Source organism: Musca vetustissima, unplaced genomic scaffold (genome assembly GCF_032173495.1).
Source record: "Musca vetustissima isolate MV318-11 ecotype Yass unplaced genomic scaffold, APGP_CSIRO_Mvet_v1 utg51398, whole genome shotgun sequence".
Classification (NCBI taxonomy): Eukaryota; Metazoa; Arthropoda; class Insecta; order Diptera; family Muscidae; genus Musca; species Musca vetustissima.
Window position 1 is genome coordinate 32,633 of NW_026872823.1, and position 23,224 is coordinate 55,856.

General features: G+C 33.6%; 5 protein-coding genes across 5 annotated transcripts; 1 reads left to right on the forward strand and 4 right to left on the reverse strand.

Moving 5' to 3' along the window:
• The first annotated feature begins 3,254 nt into the window (after positions 1-3,254).
• Positions 3,255-4,262, forward strand: LOC133338706 (26S proteasome non-ATPase regulatory subunit 14). The gene is made up of 2 exons (XM_061546850.1): positions 3,255-4,030; positions 4,094-4,262. The coding sequence occupies exons 1-2, from the start codon at positions 3,266-3,268 to the stop codon at positions 4,253-4,255; spliced, it is 927 nt and encodes a 308-aa protein (XP_061402834.1). The 5' UTR covers positions 3,255-3,265; the 3' UTR covers positions 4,256-4,262.
• Positions 4,263-6,125: 1,863 nt separating this feature from the next.
• Positions 6,126-6,989, reverse strand: LOC133338722 (thioredoxin reductase-like selenoprotein T homolog CG3887). The gene is made up of 3 exons (XM_061546851.1): positions 6,845-6,989; positions 6,443-6,731; positions 6,126-6,317 (listed from the first exon to the last, which is right to left on the reverse strand). The coding sequence occupies exons 1-3, from the start codon at positions 6,859-6,861 to the stop codon at positions 6,156-6,158; spliced, it is 468 nt and encodes a 155-aa protein (XP_061402835.1). The 5' UTR covers positions 6,862-6,989; the 3' UTR covers positions 6,126-6,155.
• A 1,136-nt stretch (positions 6,990-8,125) lies between these two features.
• LOC133338761 (ankyrin repeat domain-containing protein 39) lies at positions 8,126-10,706 on the reverse strand. Its single transcript, XM_061546872.1, has 3 exons — positions 10,582-10,706; positions 10,306-10,512; positions 8,126-8,369 (listed from the first exon to the last, which is right to left on the reverse strand). Exons 1-3 carry the CDS (start codon positions 10,682-10,684, stop codon positions 8,134-8,136), a joined length of 546 nt encoding a protein of 181 aa, XP_061402856.1. The 5' UTR covers positions 10,685-10,706; the 3' UTR covers positions 8,126-8,133.
• A 183-nt stretch (positions 10,707-10,889) lies between these two features.
• On the reverse strand, positions 10,890-11,302 carry LOC133338784 (uncharacterized). Its single transcript, XM_061546894.1, has one exon. It carries the CDS (start codon positions 11,300-11,302, stop codon positions 10,892-10,894), a length of 411 nt encoding a protein of 136 aa, XP_061402878.1. The 3' UTR covers positions 10,890-10,891.
• Positions 11,303-11,615: 313 nt separating this feature from the next.
• On the reverse strand, positions 11,616-22,280 carry LOC133338774 (uncharacterized). The gene is made up of 3 exons (XM_061546882.1): positions 22,182-22,280; positions 14,482-14,585; positions 11,616-11,813 (listed from the first exon to the last, which is right to left on the reverse strand). The coding sequence occupies exons 1-3, from the start codon at positions 22,261-22,263 to the stop codon at positions 11,616-11,618; spliced, it is 384 nt and encodes a 127-aa protein (XP_061402866.1). The 5' UTR covers positions 22,264-22,280.
• Positions 22,281-23,224: the final 944 nt, after the last annotated feature.

Genomic DNA, 23,224 nt, shown 5'->3' on the forward strand with positions numbered 1-23,224 from the left:
GCCGCACTCAGTTGATACTTCTGATCATCAGTTTTCTGTTCTCGCTTGTTCCTCCGGTTCACCCTGGCCAGTTTTCGCCTTTGTGTCCCATATAACCATATAATTGTCTCGGAGGGTTGGGTCTTTCCCTGCGGTCCTTAAACTCAGATCCCGGATCGGGCACCCTGCCCTCAAACTTTTTAAAGTTCTGAAACGAACACAGCTGGAATTTGTATCGAAATTACGCACACGAGTGACGTCCATACGTATAAGCGGTCCTGGCTAAAAATATATTTCACCCTAGTCATTTTAGATCAGTTCAAAACCTCCAAGCAGCCCCCTTAGATACGCCCAAGTAATCAGTTTCCAGAATTAAATTGTTCTGCTATTGTTAACCAATTATAATTTTCGTTTAGAATATCATTTTTTCAATCTCAAACAATTTCCCTTCACTGCAATATCCAAACACCCAAACCAAAGCTCAACATTCGTACACCGTAATTCTTAACTCCATTTGCTGGTTAATATTTTTCGAAAGACACAAAAACGTTACGCTTAACCGCCACCACCAGTCATCAGTCGCCGTCGTCACTAGTCAACCACAAGTCCATTCATTGTTGCACTCGCTTTTGTGAGGGGGCATTCAGGTCCGTTGTTCGAGTCAATGAAGTTGCTGTTGAATTGTATATTTTGGGTGATTACATTGTTGTTATGGCGGTGTTGTTGTACAACTCCTCCTATTTTAGTTTGTGTATGAGTGTGTGAGGGTCTGTTGCCAACTTCAAAAAACAGTTTGAAAACTTTAACATTTGAAGTTAGTAGTTTGTCTTTTTTTTTGGGGAGTTTAAATCGCGAAATATGGCGTGCATGAATGGCTAGAAAGATAGATGCATAAATGAATGAAGAAATGACTGAACTTTTCGCTTCGTAGTAAAGTAAAATGCCAAAAACAAAAGTTGAAATCAATTTTCGAGAAGTTTGTTTGGTCGATTCACGAAATGCGGGAATAAGTTTTTGTTTGAACTTTTAAATTAGATAAAGGAATGGTATTTGAATGCAAAAAAAAAAACAACACAGTTTTAAGTACTTTGAACTAACCTTTCTGAGAAGAAAGATATATGTACATGTGTATGTAAAGTCACTCTGGAACCCTGCAAAAGGATATTTGTGACATGGGAATCTGAATATCTGTAGTACTGATCAGACCTGAAAAACTACACGTGCTAAGCGAGGCATTCATGATATAGGAAGAGGTAAAAATGAGTACATTTTTAATTGTCAGGTGAAAATGGCGCCCAACACTCTTCTTTGGTGCTGAAATGGCTTGATGATCCCAATTCTAAGACGGCGCTTATCAAAGTTGTGAAACTGTCAATAACCATTTGCTCATTTCCGCAGCATGAGTCGTAAGTGATCAAGCAAAGATGTCCCCAGAAGTGAATCATTACTACTCGCCAGCCCAGGAGTAATCAATCCAGTATCTGATTATGAGCATGGCATCTACACACATTTTAATCGATGACTATACTAGAAAAGGCGGCACCAATCACCGTTTTAGATAGCGTTTGACATATAGAAAAGCCTTTGATGCTGTCAATCACGTCACACTGTTCCATGACGACGAGAACATGTCTCTAAACAAAGGATAAACGAAAGAACCGGACCTAGTAACGATCGTTCCGAGAACACTTCTATAAATAAACGGTAAACCATGAACCGGACCGATCGTTCTTTTTGCGGAATATTTCCTTTTAAACTAATTCGTTCCTGATCGACTCAATTCTAATTTTTTGGGACGAAAATAAATATAAGTTAGTGTGCTCTGCAATGGAGAAATATTTAGGCTTGTCAAAATGCCGCTTTAAGAATTTCAGCAGTGTGCCTCCTCATGACACCAGTGAATCATTACATGAACAGAAAATACCCACAATGAAATTATTTCGATGTAGTACCAATCGGGCGCCAGGTAGGATTTTCAAATTGTATAGAAAGAAAAAATGCGAATTTTTGGATTGGTAGGTGGTTAACAAGTGGCATATTTTTAAAAAAACCAAGCCTTGGTTGGATTCTGTAAAAAATATCCTCTAAAAATATTCTTTACAAATCCTCTAAACATATTCTTTAAAAATCTTTTAACAAATATTCTTATTCTACGCCTTGTTTAGACCTCTAAAAAATTAATCTTTAAAGATCCACGCCTTGTTTAGACCTCTAAAAAATTAATCTTTAAAGATCCACGCCTTGTTTAGACCTCTAAAAAATTAATCTTTAAAGATCCACGCCTTGTTTAGACCTCTACAAAAAATATTCATTAAAGATCCGCGCCTTGTTTAGACCTCTAACAAAATATTCTTTAAAGATCCACGCCTTGTTTAGACCTCTACAAAAAATATTCATTAAAGATCCACGCCTTGTTTAGACCTCTAAAAAATATTCTTTAAAGATCTTCGCCTTGTTTAGTCCTCTAAAAAATTATTCTTTAAAGATCCACTAATTTTTCAGACCTCTAAAAATTATTCTTTAAAAAATCCAGGTCTTGTTTAAGGCTTAAACAATTTTTTTAAAAAATCCAGGTCTAGTTTAAGGCTTAAACAATTTTTTTAAAAAATCCAAGCCTTGTTTAAGGCTTGAAAAAATCTTCATTAAAAAATCCACGCCTTGTTTAAGGCATGAAATAAATATTCTTTAAAAAATGTACCCCTTGTTGGACCCTTGAAAACCTGGACCCTTCTTAAAAACATCCATGCCTTGTTTGGAAGCTTGAAAAAATATTCTTTAAAAAATCCAAGCCTCGTTGAAGGCATGAAAAAAATATTATTTAAAAAATCTGCGCCTTGAAAAATATTATCTAAAAAAATTAAAGCCTTAGTTATGCTTAAAAAATATTCTTTAAAAATTCTTGAAAAATTTTCTTTAAATAATCCACACTGGGATTTTTAAATTAAATTTTAAATAAATATCGATAATCATATACCCTTCATCGATAACCGCTGTGACGCTTTAATGTAGTGTGCTCACAACGAACGCCGTTCAAAATACAACACTGTTTGTAAAGGCAATGATGACAGAAACAAACAACTGTCATCTGTCGCGTTCATTACTTGCACATTTGCAAAAAGTTGATTTCTGCTGTGTTGTGTTTCTGGATACAAAGGAAAATATAAAATATTTTATAGAATTTTAGTTCGTATTTGTAATAAATAACAACAAATAGGTAAGCCAACAACAATCAAATCCCTTTTAAATACAGATTTAACAAAATCCTCTATATATTTCCCACAGAAACATGGATCGTTTATTACGTTTGGGAGGTGCTATGCCGCAAGCGGCTCCACCAACTGATGCTCCAGTTGTCGATACTGCCGAACAGGTCTACATTTCCTCGCTGGCCTTGTTGAAAATGTTAAAGCATGGTCGTGCTGGTGTCCCTATGGAAGTTATGGGTCTGATGTTGGGTGAATTTGTCGATGATTATACAGTGCAGGTAATCGATGTATTCGCTATGCCACAAACGGGTACCGGTGTTTCGGTCGAAGCTGTTGATCCTGTGTTCCAAGCGAAAATGTTGGATATGTTAAAGCAGACTGGTCGCCCAGAAATGGTTGTCGGTTGGTATCATTCACATCCTGGTTTTGGTTGTTGGTTGTCGGGTGTCGATATCAATACACAACAGTCATTTGAAGCTCTGTCCGAGAGGGCTGTAGCTGTTGTCGTTGATCCCATTCAATCGGTTAAGGGTAAAGTTGTCATCGATGCCTTCCGTCTCATTAATCCCAATATGTTGGTTTTGGGCCAGGAGCCCAGACAGACCACCTCAAATTTGGGCCATTTACAAAAACCCTCCGTACAAGCACTGATACATGGCCTCAATCGTCATTATTATTCGATCAGCATTAATTATCGTAAAAATGAATTGGAACAGAAAATGTTACTCAACTTACACAAGAAATCCTGGAAGGATGGTTTAACTCTGGAGGATTACAATGAACATAGTTCGATTAATGAGAGTACAGTACAAGAAATGTTAGAATTAGCCAAAAATTATAACAAGGTGAGAAAACAATTTAATTTTCCCAATTTTCCTATTTATAATATATTTTCTTTGTTTTTTTAGTCTCTGGAAGATGAAGAAAAAATGACACCCGAACAGTTGGCCATTAAAAACGTTGGCAAACAAGATCCCAAACGCCATTTGGAAGAGAAAGTGGATAAGGTTATGCAAAATAATATTGTCCAGTGTCTGGGTGCTATGTTGGATACCATCGTTTTCAAATGAATCCTTTGAAAGGCCGTCGCATAGCATTTATATGTATAACTCTCAACACATTACAAGTCATGATGACTTGCTCATAATTCTTTCTTTCTCTTTGTTTGCTATATAATATTTTTTTCATGTTAAATAATCCTAAAAGCATTAAAATGAAGAAAAAACAAGAAATAACCCGAACACAACATTGAGAATATTATTTATCAATAAACAAAAATAATTATTTTCTAAAAAATTAAACATTTTTGCAAAAATATGTATATTTTTTCAAGGCCTATCCAAGGCGTGGATTTTTTAAATAATATTTTTGTAAACCTTAAACAAGGCGTGGATTTTTTAAAGAATATTTTTTAGGCCTTAAACAAGGCGTGGATTTTTTAAAGAATGTTTTTTAAGCCTTAAAAAAGGCGTGGATTTTTTAAAGAATATTTTTTAAGACTTAAATAAGGCGTGGATTTTTTAAGTCTTAAACAAGGCGTGGAGTTTCTAAAGGATATTTTTTAAGCCTTAAACAAGGCGTGGACTTTTTAAAGAATATTTTTTAAGTCTTAAACAAGGCGTGGAGTTTCTAAAGGATATTTTTTCAAGGTTTATCAAAGGCGTGGATTTCTTAAAGAATATTTTTTCAAGGCATATCAAAGGCGTGGATTTTTTAAAGGATCTTTTTTCAAGGCATATCAAAGGCGTGGATTTTTTAAAGGATCTTTTTTCAAGAGCCAAGGCGTGGATTTTTTAAAGGATCTTTTTTCAAGAGCCAAGGCGTGGATTTTTTAAAGGATCTTTTTTCAAGCCTCCAAACAAGGCGTAGATTTTTTAAAGAATATTTTTTCAAGCCACCAAACAAGAGGCGGATTTTTTAAAGAATATTTTTTCAAGAGCCTAACCAAGGCGTGGATTTTTTAAAGAATATTTTTTCAAGAGCCTCCAAACAAGGCGTGGATTTTTTAAAGAATACTTTTTCAATCCTCCAAACAAGGCGTGGATTTTTAAAAGAATATTTTTTCAATCCTCCAAACAAGGCGTGGATTTTTAAAAGAATATTTTTTCAATCCTCCAAACAAGGCGTGGATTTTTAAAAGAATATTTTTTCAATCCTCCAAACAAGGCGTGGATTTTTAAAAGAATATTTTTTCAAGATCCTCCAAACAAGGCGTGGATTTTTAAAAGAATATTTTTTCAATCCTCCAAACAAGGCGTGGATTTTTAAAAGAATATTTTTTCAATCCTCCAAACAAGGCGTGGATTTTTAAAAGAATATTTTTTCAATCCTCCAAACAAGGCGTGGATTTTTTAAAGAATATTTTTAGAAGAGACTAAAGCAGGCATGGATTTTTTAAAGAATATTTTTAGAAGAGACTAAAGCAGTCATGGATTTTTTAAAGAATATTTTTAGAAGAGACTAAAGCAGGCATGGATTTTGTAAAGAATAATTTTTTCAAAGAATTTCTTTTTATTTTCAAATCCCGCAAAATCGAAAAATAAAGTAACCCCTTTTTTGTCAATGTCAAACGATTCTATTCGCTGTTCACACCAGAACAGAACTTTTGTAGACGTTTACACTTTTTTCTGTTAACTATTATTAATTTACAAAAAGTTATTTATATATGATTGAATTGAATTATTACCATTATTAAAACAAACTAGAGTGAAACTAAAAAATGGAAAGGTAAACTTTAAAAAAAGGAACATTGCCATAAAGGAAAGAAAAACTAAATGGTAAAAAATAACCCCATGACAAACTCCATAACGTTATTACAGACCCATAAAAGACTTACAATGAACACTTAAAAATAAACCTATATGGGTGTGTGTGTGTGGTGGGTAAATACAAATTGCATATCTATTAACTTAAAAAATACATATATATGATTTGTTCACAACGTCAGGAGCTGAAGGTGTCCGCTAATAATTATTTAACAAAGTCTGGATTCTCTTGGAATTTATCACCGAACTGCAGTTGATTATCGATAATTTGGAATAGTTCCTGGGGTGCGGGTATGCGACCCGTTTGCAATTTCGACCACACCGGTACATCGTTAAGGGAAATTTCAAAGGCACCCGATGATACCAACTGGAAAAGAGAGATAATAAAAATAAAGCATTAACATACGTGTGTGACGTGGTTATCATTTGTGCCGCAGATAAGACGAGAATTTATAATTTATTTAAATGATAATCATGTTGCCAAATACACACCTGTCCCTCCAGCATATTGCCCACAAAGAATATCATCATACAGGCATATAATTTATTCTCCAACAGATGACGCCACCAGCTTGGTGTTGGTTGGCCAAATGAACCAAAGATATCGAAGGAGGAAACAATTACCACAATGAGCAAAATCTTCACGGCAAATATCAATTTGGAGAAATACATATTCATGCCGGGTGGATCATAATTGCCACCGGTCACGGTAATTTGTGGATATTTATCGGCCAAAATATTGACATAGTCTTCAAAGGCTTTGCGATAACCACAGCTATAACTGTTAGCAACAAAAAGAAAGAGAAAAGATTTGAAATATTATCGTCAACTTCTTAAAAAAAAAAAGATATGAGGGGTGCAAAACGGGGGGTTGGAAGTGTCTTAACCACATACCAGTATAAAAATGTCATTGTTGCTGATTGACTTTGACCAAATTTTGTTGCTGGAATTTCTTTTTTACTCTCCGATTCAGCATCGACAATGCCGCTAATGAAAATCAGTGCTAGGCATAGGCAAAACACCAGCGATAGGTTGCGACCACCAAAGAGACCCATTTTTATTAAACTTTAAGAAATAATTTATTAAATTTTTAAGATTTTTTCCTTCAAAGATATCGTATCTTCCAAACCTTGTCAATTACACGACTTTTTTTGCTAAAGTAAATTTGACAGCTGGCACACTTCAATGCCTAACCTCAAATAAAAGCGTTCCATTATTTATTATTAATGGCAATAGTTAGTCATAACGTGTCGTAGACAAAAATAGAAAATTAAAAATTAAAACAAGTATTTTAAAAAAATCCATACCTATATTTGGATCTGGAAAAAATATTTTTAAAAAATACACGCCTATAGGTGACTTACAAACTATTTTTAAAAAGGCCTTAAAAAAATTTAGAAAAATCCACGCCTTTATATGAGGACCTTAAAATAATAATTTAAAAAAAATCCACGTCTTTATGAGGACCTTAAAAAAATAATTTTTAAAAATTTACGCCTTCATATGGGGACCTTAAAAAAATAATTTTAAAAATTTACGCCTTCATATGGGGGCCTTAAAAAAATAATTAAGAAAAATCCACGCCCTTCATATGGGGACCTTAAAAAATAATTTAAAAAAATCCACGCCATCATATGGAGACCTTAAAAAATAATTTAAAAAATCCACGCCTTCATATGGGGACCTTAAAAAATAATTTAAAAAAATCCACGCCTTCATATGGGGACCTTAAAAAATAATTTAAAAAAATCCACGCCTTCATATGGGGACCTTAAAAAAAATCTTAAAAAGATTAAAAAAACTTCTTTAAGGACCCGCCTTCAGGGACCTTAAAACCTCCCGAACATTGTAATAAAAGTTAATATTTATGGTATGGTATTTCTTATTTATTCATTAAATAACTTTATGCTAAACATTTATGTATTTTTTTTTTAATTTTCTTTTAAAAATACTTTTATTGGTTAGTTTTGAATCTTGAAATATATAAATTGTTGTTGTTGTTTTTATGTTGAAATGCACTTAATTAAAATTAATCGAAAAAAATTAGAGACAAAATATTTTTTATATGCACGATTATGGTTATTAATAAAAAATGTATACAGAGATAAATAGATATATATTTTTTATGTGTGTGTATGTATATAGTAAATTTTTAAATCCACATTTATGGGATGTTTTTATGTTTAGGATTTAAGCAGTAATTTGAAATCATCATTTGCATTTTTTGCTAAATATTCAAATGGTATCTTATCCTTATTATCGGGTATATCTTTTAGTTTGGAATTTTTCTCTAGAAGAAATTTACTAACTTCCATGTGGCCACCAATTGCAGAACGATGCAGTGCCGTTTGACCATCATCATCTTGTATATCAACATTGGCATGGGCATCCACTAATAGTTTGACTATGTGAAGATGACCTGAAAAAGAAAACAGAGAAGAGAGGGGTGATAAAAATTAATTTAAAAAAATGAAAAAAACAAAATAATTTTTAATTTTTTAAAAGTAGCTGTAGAGGTATAGAGGACATCTATAAAAGAGTTTACCCAAAAAACAATTTCGTCATAGGACTTATAATTTAGAGAGAACTTATTCGGAGGTCTTCTATAACATAGACTATAGAGATTTTCTATACTATGGAGGACTTCTACAGAGGTGTTTTATACTATAGACAACATTTTCAGAGGTCTTCTAGGCTATAGAGAACATTTTCAGAGTTCTTCTATACTATAGAGGACCTATTCTGAGGTCTCTTAGACTATAGAGAACATTTTCAGAAGGTTTTCTATACTATAGAGGACCTATTCTGAGGTCTCTTAGACTATAGAGAACATTTTCAGAAGGGTTTCTACACTATAGAGGGTCTTCTATACTATAGAGGGCTCTTCAGAGGTCTTCTAGACTATAGAAGACCCATTCAGAATTCTTCTAGACTATAGAGAACATTTTCAGAGATTCTCTATGCTATGGACCTCTTCAGATGACTTATATTTTATAGAGGACCTCTTCAAATGACTTCTATTTTATAGAAGACCTTTTCAGAGGTCTTCTAAAATAAAGAAGACCTATTTAGAGGTCTTATAGACTAAATAAAACATTTTCCAAGGCTATAAACAACCTCTTCAGAGGTGATATAAGCTAAAGATGACCTCTTCAAAGGTCTTCTAGATTAAAGGGGACTATAGAGGACCTCTTCAGAGGTCTTCTAGGCTATAAAGAACCTCTTCAAATATCTTCTATTCGATAGAGAACCTCTTCAGGGGTGTTCTATTCGACAGAGGACCTCTTCCGAGGTCTTCTATACTGTAGACGATATTCTTCAAATATCTTCTATTCGATAGATAACCTCTTCAGGGGTGTTCTATTCGACAGAGGACCTCTTCCGAGGTCTTCTATACTGTAGACGATATTTTTCAAAGGTTTTAGGCTATAGAGGACCTCTTCAGAGGTCTTCTAGGCCATCTAGAACATTTCAGAGGTCTTCTAGGCTATAGGGGACTTTTTCTGAGGTCTTCTAGGCTATAGGGGACCTTTTCTAGGCTATAGATGACCTCTTAAGAGGTCTTCTAGGCTATAGAGGACCCCTTCACAGGTCTTCTAGGCTATAGAGGACCACTTCAGAGGTCTTCTAGGCTATAGATGACCACTTCAGAGTTCTTGTAGGCTATGGAGGACCACTACGGTGATCTTCTATACTATGAATGACGGGTTCAGTGTTCTATTTTACTACAGATGACCTATTCGGAGGTTTTCTATACTATGATGAACCTCTTCATAGGTCTTCAAGGCTGTAGTAGACCTCTTCAGAGGTCTATTTTAATACAGAGGATCTATTCGGAATTCTTCCAGAAAATAGAGAACATCTTCAGATGTCTTCTAGGCTATAGATGTCCTCTGAAGAGATCTTCTAGGCTTCAGAGGACCTCTTCAGTTGTTTTCTATACTATGAATGACCTCTTCGGAGGTCTTCTATATTATGAAGGACCTCTTCAGAGGTCTTCTAGGCTATAGTGGACCTCATCAGAGGTCTTCTATACAATGAAGAACCTCTGCAGAGGCATTTTAGGCTATAGTGAACCTCTTCAGAGGTCTATTTTAATACAGAGGACCTACTCTGAAGTCTTCTACTTTATGGAGGCACTTTTGAGAAAAAATGTTTTATTACAAAGGACCTCTTCGGAAGTATTGTGGACCACAGTGGACCTCTTCAGAAAATGTCATTTCCAAAAAATTACTATAGAGGATCTATTCGGAGGTCTTCCAGAAAATAGAGAACCTCTTCGGAAGTATTCTAAAGAGGACTTTGATGAAGAGGTCTTTGATAGAGGTCTTATATGTAGTATTTCGTTTACTTACCCATCATAGCTGCACGATGTAATGGCGTAACGCCACCCTTGGTAATAGCATTCACATCCGCCTTGCCCTCATTAATAAGTAATTTACAAATTTCTTCGTTGCCATTACGCGCCGCATAATGTAAAGCTGTATATTCACAATTATCCAGATCCATGGTTTTACCCTTTTGGACAAAACTACGCACCCGATCGACTTCGTTATAAATTACTACAACAACAACAAAAATAAGAAACTTTAGGAAATATAAAAAATATTTTGGAAAAATCCGACACCCACCTGCATTCCAGATGCCGCGATCAAATTCCATATCCGTGATAGTCTGCTGAGCAGGTTGGACTTGTTTGTGACACTTGCAGCAATCAGCCTTGTGTCGATCCATTTTAATTAATTTTAATATTTTTTTTTTTGAGTTGAAAGAAATATTCTTATTTGTTTATACTTTTTTAAGTATTATGGAAAAAATGTTTTTTTAGGTTATGTTTTATTTTTTAGGTTATGTTCGTTTGTTTTTTCTTAGGAGAAAATGAAAATAGAATGTTGTTCAGTTGAATGAATAAGTAGTAGTTGTGGAATTTATGTTTTTTGTTTAAATTTCACGTTGCATGGTCCAGCAAATTTCAGCTTCACCCGAACTGCACACAACTTTATAGCTTAGCTGGGCCAAGGTGTTCATCATAATCATGGGTGGGCAAGCAATCATAACACCATTGACCACGGGTTTAATGCCATTCTCAAAACGTTTCGACAGAGCCTGTAATTCAGTATCGTTAAGACCAAATACTTGACACGAACGATCATGCAGTGAACCTTTGACAGTTACATAAGCATAGGTGCCTTCGTTATTAACCACGGGTACGGGTATGGTAACAACACTGGCCGGTTGGGGTGGAGCCGCAACAACCGGAGGGGGTACAACACATTGATTTGAGACCGAATTGGATGATGCAGATTCTGGTAAAGGATTTGTAGGTGTGTTAATTGTTGGATCAGATTCCATTTCAAGTTTAGTTCTAAAGTTTTGTGTTTTTCTTTTTTGTCTCTTTCTTATACGAGCCTTAAAGCCGTGTTTTTCTAATTCGTTTCTGTTTTTCTTTTCGTACCGAAGTGTAAATTTCTCAAGAGATTTGTAGTTGTTGTTTGTTTTTTCTTTTTTCTGTTTACTTAAAAAAAACTTGGCTTTGTAGTCTAATAGTTTGATTTGTTAATAAATGGGGGTTAGGAAAAGGCGGGGAATTCTTCAAATATTGATTTTTTTTGTTTTCTACTAACACAGTTGAAACGAAGAAATTCTGAACGAACGATCAAACGATTTATTCGGGCGAATGCACTTTATGATAATTGCCTAAACTGGCCGCTTCTCTGCCAATATTTGATAGATTTTCTCTTACAACAGATTCGGTTTCTAATGGTTCTGGTTCAGCAAACTCTTTACGCATGGTCCACATATACTCATTGTAATCCTGCTTAACGGCTGTCGATGAGGAGGCAACGACGCGAAAACCTAAAATCTGAAACGGGATGGAAATATGGAAAAGTTATTTTAATAGGAGGAAAATAATTGAATTAAAAATGTAAGACATCCTACGAGGAATCCTATACCTATGAAGGTTTGCTATTCTATAGAAAACCTCTTCAGAGGTCTTCCATACTAAAGATGACCTTTTTAAAGGTCTTCCATACTAAAGAGGACCTCTTTAAAGGACTCTTACACCAAAGAAAACCTTTTAACAGACATTCTACACTTTAGAGAACATCTTCGTAGGTCTTATATTTGAAAAAGCGTCACTTCGAAGGACATTTCTCCTAGAGTGGACATTTTCACAAGTCTTCTATTTTCAAGAAAATATTTTCAGAGGTCTCTATGCTATAGAGGATACCGCCATAAGACTTTTACTCCAATTCAGCTAAAATTTTATATTCACCTACTAAAAATCAATTCAGCAATGTTTTTAAAATAAAATATTATATTCTGAGAATTGTTTAGATCTATTCAGCAACAAATAATCGATTTCAGCTAACGAATTTGTGAATTTAGCTTCAAAAAATCAATTCAGAAAGCTTTTAAAAACAAAATTTTATTGAATAATAACTTTGTAGATACAATTGGAGCCATTCAGCAACCAAAATATGAATTCAGCTAACAATTTTGTCAATTCAGCAACTAAAACAACAATTAATCAAGGTTTTAAAAATAAAATTTCACCTAATAATAACATTGGGAATCAGTTTGCGGTTATTCAGCTAATAATATATGAATTCAGCAACAATGTTGTCAAATTGGCTACTAAAAAATAATTTAACAAGGTTCAGAAAGTTTTTAAAAACAAAATTTCATATAATAATACATTTTTAGACACGTTTTGAGATTTTCAGCAAGTAAAATATAAATTCAGCTAACAATTTTGTCAATTCAGCTATTAAAAAATTAATTTAGCTAGGTTTTAGAAATAAAATTTCACCTAACAATAACATTAGGAATCAGTTTGGGGCTATTCAGCTCCTAATACTCGAATTCAGCTAACAATTTTGTAAATTCAGCTACTATAAAATTCATTTAGCAATGTTTCACAAATAAAATTGTATCTAGTTATAATTTGGAAACACTTTTTGACCTATTCAGCTCCTAATACTCGAATTCAACAAACAATTTTGTTAATTCAGCTACTAAAAAATGAAAAAAATGTATTAAGTAATAACTAATGAAACTCTTTTGGTGCTATTCAGCTAAAGGATTTACTAAGTAGATTTTAAAAAATCAATTCAGCAAGCTTGTAAAACATAGAGGATCTCTCCGGAGGACATCTTTGCAGACTTTATAAGACATCTTTGGCATTCTTCCATTCTATATGGGAACTCTTCAGAAGTCTTTTATTCTTTAGATAACTTCTTCAATAGTGTTCTCTTCTATAGTAGATCTATTTAGAGGGCCTCTGATGTCTTCAGAGGTCAAATATACCTATTCAGATATTTTTTTGCTATAATGGCCCTCATCAGAGATATTCTATAGATGACCTCCTGGGGAGTCTGACCTCTCATAGGTCTTCTAGGCTTTAGATGGCCTCTTTATAGGTTTTAACGACTATATAGGACCATTTCAGAGGTCTTGTAAACTAAAAAGGACCCCTTCAGAGTTTTTTATGCTATAGGGGACCTCTTCAGACTATAAAGGACCTCTTCATAGGTTTCCTATACTGTAGAGGACCACTTCAGAGGTTTTATGGACTATAGGGGCCCAGGGGAGGTCTTCTAAACCATAGAAGACCTCTTCAGAATTTTTCTATACTATAAAGGACCTCTCAAGAGGTCTTCTATACAATAGAGGACGTCTCAAGAGGTCTTCTGTACAATAGAGGACCTCTTAAGAGGTCATCTATATAATAGAATACTTCTTAAGAGGTCATCTATATAATAGAGGACCTCTTAAGAAGTATTCTATACAATAGAGGACCTCTTAAGAGGTCTTCTATACAATAGAGGACCTCTTAAGAGGTCTTCTATACAATAGAGGACCTCTTAACAGATCTTTTATACAATAGAGGACCTCTTAAGAGGTCTCTATACCATATAGGACCTCTTAAGAGGTCTTCTATACCATAAAGGACCTCTAAAGAGGTCTTCTATACTATAGAGGATATAACGGCGTTCAAAATCAATTTTGACTCTGATATGTCTTTCTAAATTGACATTTCATACAAAGCCAACTTATCATGCCAGGCCTTAATCCTCGTATGTGTTTCCCACTTTAAATGACCATGGAGGGTATATCATTATGTATAATTTTGGTTGGGTTGTCCTTTGGTATGTAACAAACTCTAATATCCCACTAACTAATATTTTAAATGCACTTGATTTAAATCCTTCAATCTCTTCCCACTCTTTTCTTCTGCAAAACTGTGACGTACTGCTAATCACATCTTCACATATCTACATATAATTCTGCCAACATGTTGAATCATATTTCGAAATCTCTAAATATTTGTTTCTGTTTCTGATAACATTTCTCCAATAGTTTCAACCTTTCTTTTCTCCCATATTATCCCAAAATTACGTTTCATTATAAAATCAAAGTTTTTTCTTCCAAAATCTGTTAATAGTTGAAAAAAAAATGAAATTACTATTTCAATGCAAATGAATTGTGTCTATATACAAAAAAAATTCACATGATTACCGCCTTACCTCTAGCGCGGATAGAATGTGACAAGGATGTACTAAATAAACAATTGTTGTCTCATCCACTAGACCACCACATGAAAATTTATTCAGCTGTTCAATATCTGAGGCTGAAATTGTAACGAAAAACGAAAGTTATTACTATTATCACTTAATAATAAATCAACAACAAAAATGTGACTTGATTTCAAGTGTTGTTGTGCAAAAAAAAAAAAAAAAAAAAATAGAACAAAAAATTGCAGTTTTAGATTGTTTTCTTTTTTCTAAGGTTATATAAATAGAACCAAATAAAAACAATAGAATAAATACCCGTAACTGGTGTTATTCACAAAACTAAGATTTTCTTTTTGTGTTTTTTGGTTCCGTGGTGTTTGCTAGGCAACGTTTAACGATAAAATGTTCAATGGTATCCCAAAACGTAGTAGAGAATGAGCACAAAATAGATTCTACTGGCTAAAAAGCGAGTCAAGTTATTGTGTCATGCTATGGGGGTACAGTGGGACAAAAGAAAAAATATTTATGAGTTTGTATATAGTCAAAAATAAATTCGAAAAAAATTGAAATATGTAGATGTATCAAATATTGCGAAGGGATTTAAAAATCGTTGACTGAAATCCTGAAATTTGGCACTTAAATTACTTTTGGAGAATAGAATTGATTCTTAGCATTCGGCACGAAAAATGATTAATGGTACAAAATATGCTACAATTTGGATTTGAGTGAACGGATAGTGCTAGCTGTGATCCTGAAATTTGATGGTAGTTTTGAAATTTATTTATTTTATATTATATTATTAATATTTATTAACAGATATACTGAATTTGCGCTGAACCAAATGTGATTGGTTAGACTCTGCTCTTTTAGTAGTGCTCTCATAAAATAGTTGGTACTTTTTTTTAAATATTATTTTGTTAATTTTACTTCGTGGGGAACCAATGTTGTAGGGAAATTGCATTAAAATTTTTATAATTATATATAATTTTTTTTTTAATTTTTTTTTTGTATATTACAACATTGTTAGTTATGAAATAAATGAAAAATGAAATTCGTAATTATGTGTACTAAAATGGTACTAAATTTGGAACAATTTAGATTTGAGTGAACGGATAAAGATGGAAAAATTAAATTTGGAATTAAAATTACAGTTACAGATTACAGGATTTAGGTAGTTTTGGAAATTCGAACTTATAAGTTCGAAAAGTACTAAATATGGTACAAATAGGATCTATGTGAACGGATAGGGGTGGAATTCTGAAATTTATGTTTAAAAGGACTGTTGGAGTGTAGAATTTAGGCGACGTCTACGTAAGTATAATTTTCCAAAGCTAGATTTCTTAAATTTTAACTTACATTAACTATTTAAAAACATGATTGAAGTAGTTTTGGAAATTCGTACTTCTTATGAGTACGAAAAGAACTAAATTTTGTACAATATGGATTTGGGTGAATGGATAAAGCTGGAATCCAGAGATTTGGAATTTAGATTACTGTTGAAGTGTAGGTTTGAGCTTTTGTTGACAGCTTTGGAAATTCGAATATATGTTTACGAATAGTACAAAATGCACTAAATTTGGAACAATTTGGATGTGTGTAACGGGGAGAGCTGGAAACCTAAAATTTGGAATGTGGGACGGAGTGTTAAAAAGAAGTACCAAAGGGAAGGTAGTATTGAAAATGTGTACTTATATGTTTGAAAAGTACTGAATGGAACTAAATGTGGAATTGGAAATCTGATCACTTTTGAATCTGTATAATGGAAATAAGAAAGAAATGTCGGAATTTAGTGCTTATGTGTATGAAGAGTACTAAATGGTAATAAACTTGATATTAGATGTAGAAATAGAGGTGGAATTCGGAATTATAGCTGCGATGGGTCGTCGCATTGGTTGTTTTCTGTTCTAGAGAGGACCTCTTTAGAAGGCTTATATTCTCTGGGAAACATTTTCAGTGTTTTCTATGTTATAGAGGACTTCGTCAGTCGTCTACTCTATCGTGAACTTTATCAGAAGCCTTCTACTCTTTTGAGGACATCGTCAAAAGTCTATTATATCCAAGAGACAGGCAGACAAGTCAACGTCAATGTGATCGCTGCCAAGAAGATGTACCGGAGACCGGTTAACTACTGCAGCCGATTCATCGGACGGGATAGTGACTCCATCGCGGAGAAGGAGTTCCTTTTGATCAAGAGGAACCTCTTCAGAAGGCTTATATTCTCGAGGAAACATTTTCAGTGTTTTCTATGTTATAGAGGACTTCGTCAGAATTCGTCTACTCTATCGTGAACTTTATCAGAAGCCTTCTACTCTGTTGAGGACATCGTCAAAAGTCTATTATATCCAAGAGACAGGCAGACAAGTCAACGTCAAGGAGATCGCTGCCTAGAAGATGTACCGGAGAGCGGTTATCTACTGCAGCCGATTCATTGGACGGGACAGTGACTCCATCGCGGAGACGGAGTTCCTTTTGATCCGTCTCCCGCCATTAAAACAATATGCAGACAGCAGCCTATTGTTTGCAGAATAATTTGCATCACTGTAGAGCCGCAGCTGCTGAACTGCTTCTCACCCCTCTTCCTCGAATACCGACATCGCGGAGAACCTTTTCGTATGTATTTTAATTTAGAGAATACCTCTTCACAGTCTTCTAATCCGTGAAAAGTAATTCAGAGGTGCGCTTCCCTATTGAGGACCTCGTCCGAAGTTTTCTACTTCATATTGAAGAACTATTTAAGATGGAGTTTTATCCACTATATGGTTTAACCCTGAAGCAATTAAGCAGATACTGCTTGTTCTCAAGAGTCTTCGATACTGGTGACAAAACTAAACTCGAACTGTATGATTCACGTTTGCTGGCATCCTTGTCTGGCTTCAGTAGCGGGACCAGCCCATTGTCCAGGCTTCAGGAGCAATATGGGTGGACGCAAACAAAGCGGGTTGCAATCTTCGAGATACCGGACACACCGAGTTAATAAAAAATAATCAGTGTGTATTACATTACAACAAAAATTATCTTACAACTGTAGGGACTACTGTCAACTATTTTCTGAAAACATCAAATACAATTGAATGACCTCATGAAATACTGAGTAGAAGAATATAATTACAGAATTGAATTTTTTAAAGTATATTTTTTCCATAAAAACATTTTCTTCATGTATATATTTTTCAGTCATTCAGCCCACTGTCAACAAACGACTAAATCGCTCTCAGCACAACATTCTCTCTCTCTTCTCCGCCATATCTCGCGAAATAGCAGTTATAGTATTATGTGTCATAGCACAATTGACCGGCAAGAGATGATATCAAGATTGTGAAAAAATAAAGTTCTAAAGCCAAATCGACTACTACTACTACTACTACTAATACATGCGATTGGAATGTGGGGACAGGGGGGAGGTACACAATAGTGAAAACAAAAATATATAAAGTTGACAGTGGTTCAAGTTTTTTGTTTGTGTCTATATTGAGCAGCGTAAAATGTGTGCTACAGACACAAAAACAGCAACAACAAATATGTCAATAAACTTTTGTGAATGGTGTTTGTGGTGTGGTGCTGTTGTTGTTGCAAGGCAATGGTGACGCATTATATTGTAAATATTTACTATGTTTCATTTTTTTTACAAATATTTACATTTTTAATTGACAAAGGAAAATTTTCTCAATGTTTGCAAATTCGATTTGTGGTTTTCCTTCATAAATCCAATTTTGAAATGAATACCAGTAGTTTAGAGATTTTGTAATATTTGTTGTTTAATAGTAGTACTGAAAATGAAAAAGAGTGCTCCGATGGGGATTTTTAAAGAATGTTTTTAAGGAATAGGGGGAGATTATGAATTTTCAATGAATAAATTAACACAGACTTGGATTAAAAAAAATAGTTCTTCAAGGACTATTATAGACGTGGAATTTTGTTAATTATTATTACAGGCGTGGATTTTAAAGAATATTTTTTCGTGGACCGTGAAACAAAATTCTATATCTGCAATCATCATTAAAAAATCCACGCCTGTAGGGGTCGGTCCTTGAAGAAATATTTTTTTAATAAAGCGTGCATTTGTTTTAGATTTTATTTCAAGCGCCATTACAGATGCGGGATTTAAAAAAAATATTTGTTTTGTATTGAAATTACAAAAAGGCAAGGTCAGTTACAGACGTAGAATTAATTAACATTCAAAAACTCTGAAGACGTTCATTTTTAAGAAATATTTATTCAAGCGCAATGGAGCTTGGACGTTGTTTTTAGGAACCATTACAGGCGTGGATTTAGTAAATAATATTTTTTCGGAGACCGCAACAAGCGTAAATTTGTTAAAGATTTTTTTCAATATGTGGAATTAAAAAAAGAAAATTAGCCGAACTTGCCTTAGATTTTTGAAATACTAATAAATAGTTGTTTTTTATAAAAACAACAAACTGGGATTCAGCCTGACTATTTTGCAAAAACAAAATACAAATGGTATCCCAAATAAACCGCCAACACTACTGAAGTTGTAGACGCAGGTACGGTTAAACTGTTTGGTTTGTTGCTGTATACTAGCAACACCCACAAAATCGTTGTGTGCATTTGTCGCGATGTGACAACACACAACAGTGGGAAAGGTATGGAATTGTTTGTAAATGACTTGTTAACCTCGAAGTGAGCCTCCAGGGAAATTCTCATACAGTTTATGTCGCTGGTCAGCTAAGTACTTCGCTTTGTTACAAGAGACATTTGGGTATGAACGGTTTTTTGTATAGAAGCAATAGCTTCTGGGGAGAATATCCCAACAAAAAACTAAGGGAACTGATGAGGATCAGTGGCGTGATCCGAAACTATAGTCTTCCCTGCCTTACCTCTCAGCAAACAATGCCATACATTCCCCACTAATAAATAGTTGTTTTTTATAAAAACAACAAACTGGGATTCAGCCTGACTATTTTGCAAAAACAAAATACAAATGGTATCCCAAATAAACCGCCAACACTTTTTGAAATATTTTTTTTCACATACCATATTAGCGTAGATTTTTGAAAGAACCGTTTAAGCTATAAGCTTGAATTTATAAAAATTATTTTTTTTCAAGGACCATCTGAGCTATAACCGTGGATTTTTTAAACAATTTCTTTCCAGGGTCATCGAGTTATAAGCGGTTATTAATACAATATTGTTTTCCAAGTACCATCGAGGATTGATAAAATATTTTTTTTTCAAAAAAAATATTTGATTTGAGGATTTTTTTGAAAAAAATTTTTTTTTTCAATTATTATAAGAAATCGGCTCATTTTTAAAGCATAAGAAGTTGAGGATTATTTAAAAATCCGTTTTTGGAAAACAATTTTTAAATAATATTCTATCAAGATGATTCGGCCAGAGGATTAACATTTCTCTTGGTTTTATGAGAAGGGATTTAAAGTATTGTTTTAAAGAAAAAAATTTTTCAAAAAGGAATTGATTTGAGGAATATAGTAAAATATTTTTTTCAAGGATAACTTAAAAAATCCTCTCAAGGATTTTTTTACACTTTGATACGGTGAAAATATGCCTCATCGAAATATTGTTTTTTTTAGACCCCATGTTTCTTTCGACCAAATCCGTTTCAGAAAATTTGGAGTCGATTTACAAATGTCAGTCCGTCCGTTGTCCGTCTGTCTGGTTGGTGCGCACGATAACTTAGCGCATCTTAATATTTCTTCCAAACTTAGTTTAACTCCACTCCTTCTTGTACCTCCCCCACAAAATGGTCAAAATTATTCTAAAAATAATTTTATAATAACATGCAAACGGACTATCCGATTTTAACGAAACTTTGTACAACCTATTATATTGACCAAACCTAAATTAATTAGGAAAATAGTCCACTCCTTTCCATTGGTCCACTCCTTCTGGTACCTCCCCACAGAGGATCAAAATTTTCAATATTTATAAATCCAATATCAGGCGAATGGAATGTCCGGTTTTGAAAAAAACTTTACACAGCCCATTAGCCTTACGAAGTCTATATTAAGTCCGAAGATGGGACCCATTGGTCCACTCCTTCTGGTACCTCCCCCACAAATGGTCAAAATATATATATTTCAATATAAGTATCCAATGTATGAGACGTCCCTGGAGGCTATACCTTAAACGGAACCAGTGTTAATTACATCGTGTAGGAATTACAGAACATTCGTAGTTATCATTATATGAGGTGCTATGCCTAATTGAGGACTGAGATATCTCTATATTGAAACTAACATTTTTGCATCAGAATACATTTCTTTACGCTAAATATTAAAAATACCGAAAATCGGTAGGTATCATTATATGGGGGATAGGCCTAATGCGGGCTATATATCATATATATATTTCATTATCGTATCTTACGTTCAAGATTACAAAGAAGTTTTAGAACCAAACCGAAAACGGGAATAATTAAGATAACTATTTCAATATAAAAAAGGGGGTTATATGGGAACTACTTCAAAAAGGGGGCGAATATTAATAATCTTTGGTAGGTAGATTTGTTACCATATACGACTATAAAATACCAAACTACAGCGAATCCGTTTGAAAAAAGAGGTTAAAAACTCCAAAATACCGAAAATTGGGGGTACCCTTATACAGGGGCTAGCCGAAAAAAAGATTTACATTTATAATTTTTAGTTGACAAATTTGGTACCCAATAAGAACAAATTGTACCAAATTTCAGCGAATTCGGTTGAAAAACGCGCTTAAATCCCCCGAAATATCGTAAATTTCTGTGCCTGCAGACAAAAGACAACTATATGCAAATTTTGGCGATCTATCTCAATTCATTTAGACGCTAGAGTGATTACAACAGAGAGACAGACGGACATGGCTAAATCGTCATTAAATTGTAGGCTAATCAAGAATATATACACTTTATAGGGTCGGAACAACAAAACAAGCGGAAAAAAAATTAATATACCCCCCATACTATGGTGGAGGGTATAAAAATATATTTTACCCTTGATTGAAAAATTAACAATTTTGATACAATAATGTAACAAATAATAATTACATTTTTATTCACAAACTGTATTCTATTCGTAACACCTTCATTTCCCCACAAGTGTCATCTAAATACTGGTCTGTTCCCGTACAGCAAGAATCTACTAATTTTTACTCTTTTTTCCGATAACATAAAGGAAAAATTGTTATCGTAGTAAAAAATTGTACATTCTTGCAGGTTCTGGAACAGACCATACATTTTATTTCTATTTTGATCTTGATCTATTACATTTCGGTATATTTGGGCATAGTTCTTCGTATCTGTTTTAAAATTCATGCTCTTTTCACATAAAAAATATTTTTTTTTTAATACATTTAAACAATTTTCATGGAAAAATTTATGTAAGATTTTTGAAATATTATTATTTTAATGTATTTTTTCAAGTAGAATCGTCTCATTTTTTAATTATTTTTATGAGAATTGAAAAATTTGTTGTGTTTCAAAAAAGTTTTTCTCGGTGTTCCAAAAAATGTATCGATCTTTAGCACATTAAAAATATATTTCATTATCAAAACATGAGCGTAAGGTGGAAGGAACGTGCAAAAAGTGAAATCAAATCAAAAAATTTGCTAGGCCAAAAATAATTTTCATTTTAACAAAAATAGTGCCCAATTTAAATAAAATATTCGGAAAAATTAACGAAACAAAATTGCTAACTAAGTGGTATTATTTGTGTGTTATTATATGTCACTTATTTAAATTCGATTTGATTTACCTTTTAATCCTGATACTAGAACACGCCATGGATATTTATGGCTATAGGAGGCTAAATTACCACGTATGATTATGTAGGGCATTTGGTTGGATTTCTTTTTTGCGATAACTTCTCAGTTATGGACGATTGTTGTTGTGGTGGGTGGAGGTGATGGTGTTGCTTGGATTTGAACAGACAGCAAAAACAATACTAATTGTTGTATTTGTCAGGAAAAAATTATATATTGGTTTTTGTTTCCACTTGGATTTTTCAGAAAAATATTTTCACAACAAGTTTTCAAAAGAAAAAAAATTCACACGAATAACGCAATTGTTTTCAGTTTTTCGTTTCGTTTTTTGTTTCCTCTTTCGTTGAACGTTTCTCAAATGACTAAAATGCAAAGTTGTGGCAAAGCACTAGATTGGCTGACTGGGCCTTACTTTGGTTTTCCTCTGTTCAGTCGGTTGGTGGTTTGTTTGTTGTTTTCCCCCTTCTGAAGATTTTGCCGGTTGTAGTTTGCCGGAATATTTTGTTGTATTTTTCTGTTGCTATTTGGCTTTTGTTGTTTTACTTTACTTTTTTTTTGGCTATGCGCTAATTCACTTTTTTATTCTTCGCAGTATTGTTTGTATTTTCGCCACAAGTCCATTGGCTTTAGAAGATTAGCTGGTGCTGGTAGATTTGTAACAATGAATTCTGACACTTTTTTATGTAGTCATTCAAACATTGCGTTAAATGGTCATTTGTATTAATAACAAGGTTGTTGCACGTTAGCTGCTGCGGAATGACTGACTAGACTATATGATGTGGAGGAAAAAAAATTAGAACTAAAAAAGGAACGTGGTTTTTGTTGAGATTAGTTCGGCACGTAGCCAGTTTTAAATTTTGAAGTTCAATTTTTGTTATTTTTTTTTTTTTGATAAAGAGTAGATTTTTTAAAGAATATTTTTTTAAGGGTCCACCTAAGGCGTGGGTTTTTTAAAGAATATTTTTTCAAGGCCTATTTTAACCAACATAGGCGTGGGTTTTTTCAAGGGTCCAACATAGGCGTGGGTTTTTTTTTT

What these genes read in the sequence shown, in the direction of transcription:
- LOC133338706 (XM_061546850.1), top strand. Translation starts at nt 3,266, where the DNA reads ATGGATCGTTTATTACGTTTGGGAGGTGCTATGCCGCAAGCGGCTCCA. An exon ending in TAGCCAAAAATTATAACAAG is followed by an intron (nt 4,031 to 4,093) that starts GTGAGAAAACAA and finishes TTGTTTTTTTAG; the next exon opens with TCTCTGGAAGATGAAGAAAA.
- LOC133338722 (XM_061546851.1), bottom strand. An exon ending in GCAATATGCTGGAGGGACAG is followed by an intron (nt 6,318 to 6,442) that starts GTGTGTATTTGG and finishes TCTCTTTTCCAG; the next exon opens with TTGGTATCATCGGGTGCCTT.
- LOC133338761 (XM_061546872.1), bottom strand. Translation starts at nt 10,684, where the DNA reads ATGGATCGACACAAGGCTGATTGCTGCAAGTGTCACAAACAAGTCCAA. An exon ending in TCGCGGCATCTGGAATGCAG is followed by an intron (nt 10,513 to 10,581) that starts GTGGGTGTCGGA and finishes TTGTTGTTGTAG; the next exon opens with TAATTTATAACGAAGTCGAT. An exon ending in ACATCGTGCAGCTATGATGG is followed by an intron (nt 8,370 to 10,305) that starts GTAAGTAAACGA and finishes TTTCTTTTTCAG; the next exon opens with GTCATCTTCACATAGTCAAA.
- LOC133338784 (XM_061546894.1), bottom strand. Translation starts at nt 11,302, where the DNA reads ATGGAATCTGATCCAACAATTAACACACCTACAAATCCTTTACCAGAA.
- LOC133338774 (XM_061546882.1), bottom strand. Translation starts at nt 22,263, where the DNA reads ATGCCCTACATAATCATACGTGGTAATTTAGCCTCCTATAGCCATAAA. An exon ending in TCTAGTATCAGGATTAAAAG is followed by an intron (nt 14,586 to 22,181) that starts GTAAATCAAATC and finishes TTACAATTTCAG; the next exon opens with CCTCAGATATTGAACAGCTG. An exon ending in ACATTCTATCCGCGCTAGAG is followed by an intron (nt 11,814 to 14,481) that starts GTAAGGCGGTAA and finishes ATCCCGTTTCAG; the next exon opens with ATTTTAGGTTTTCGCGTCGT.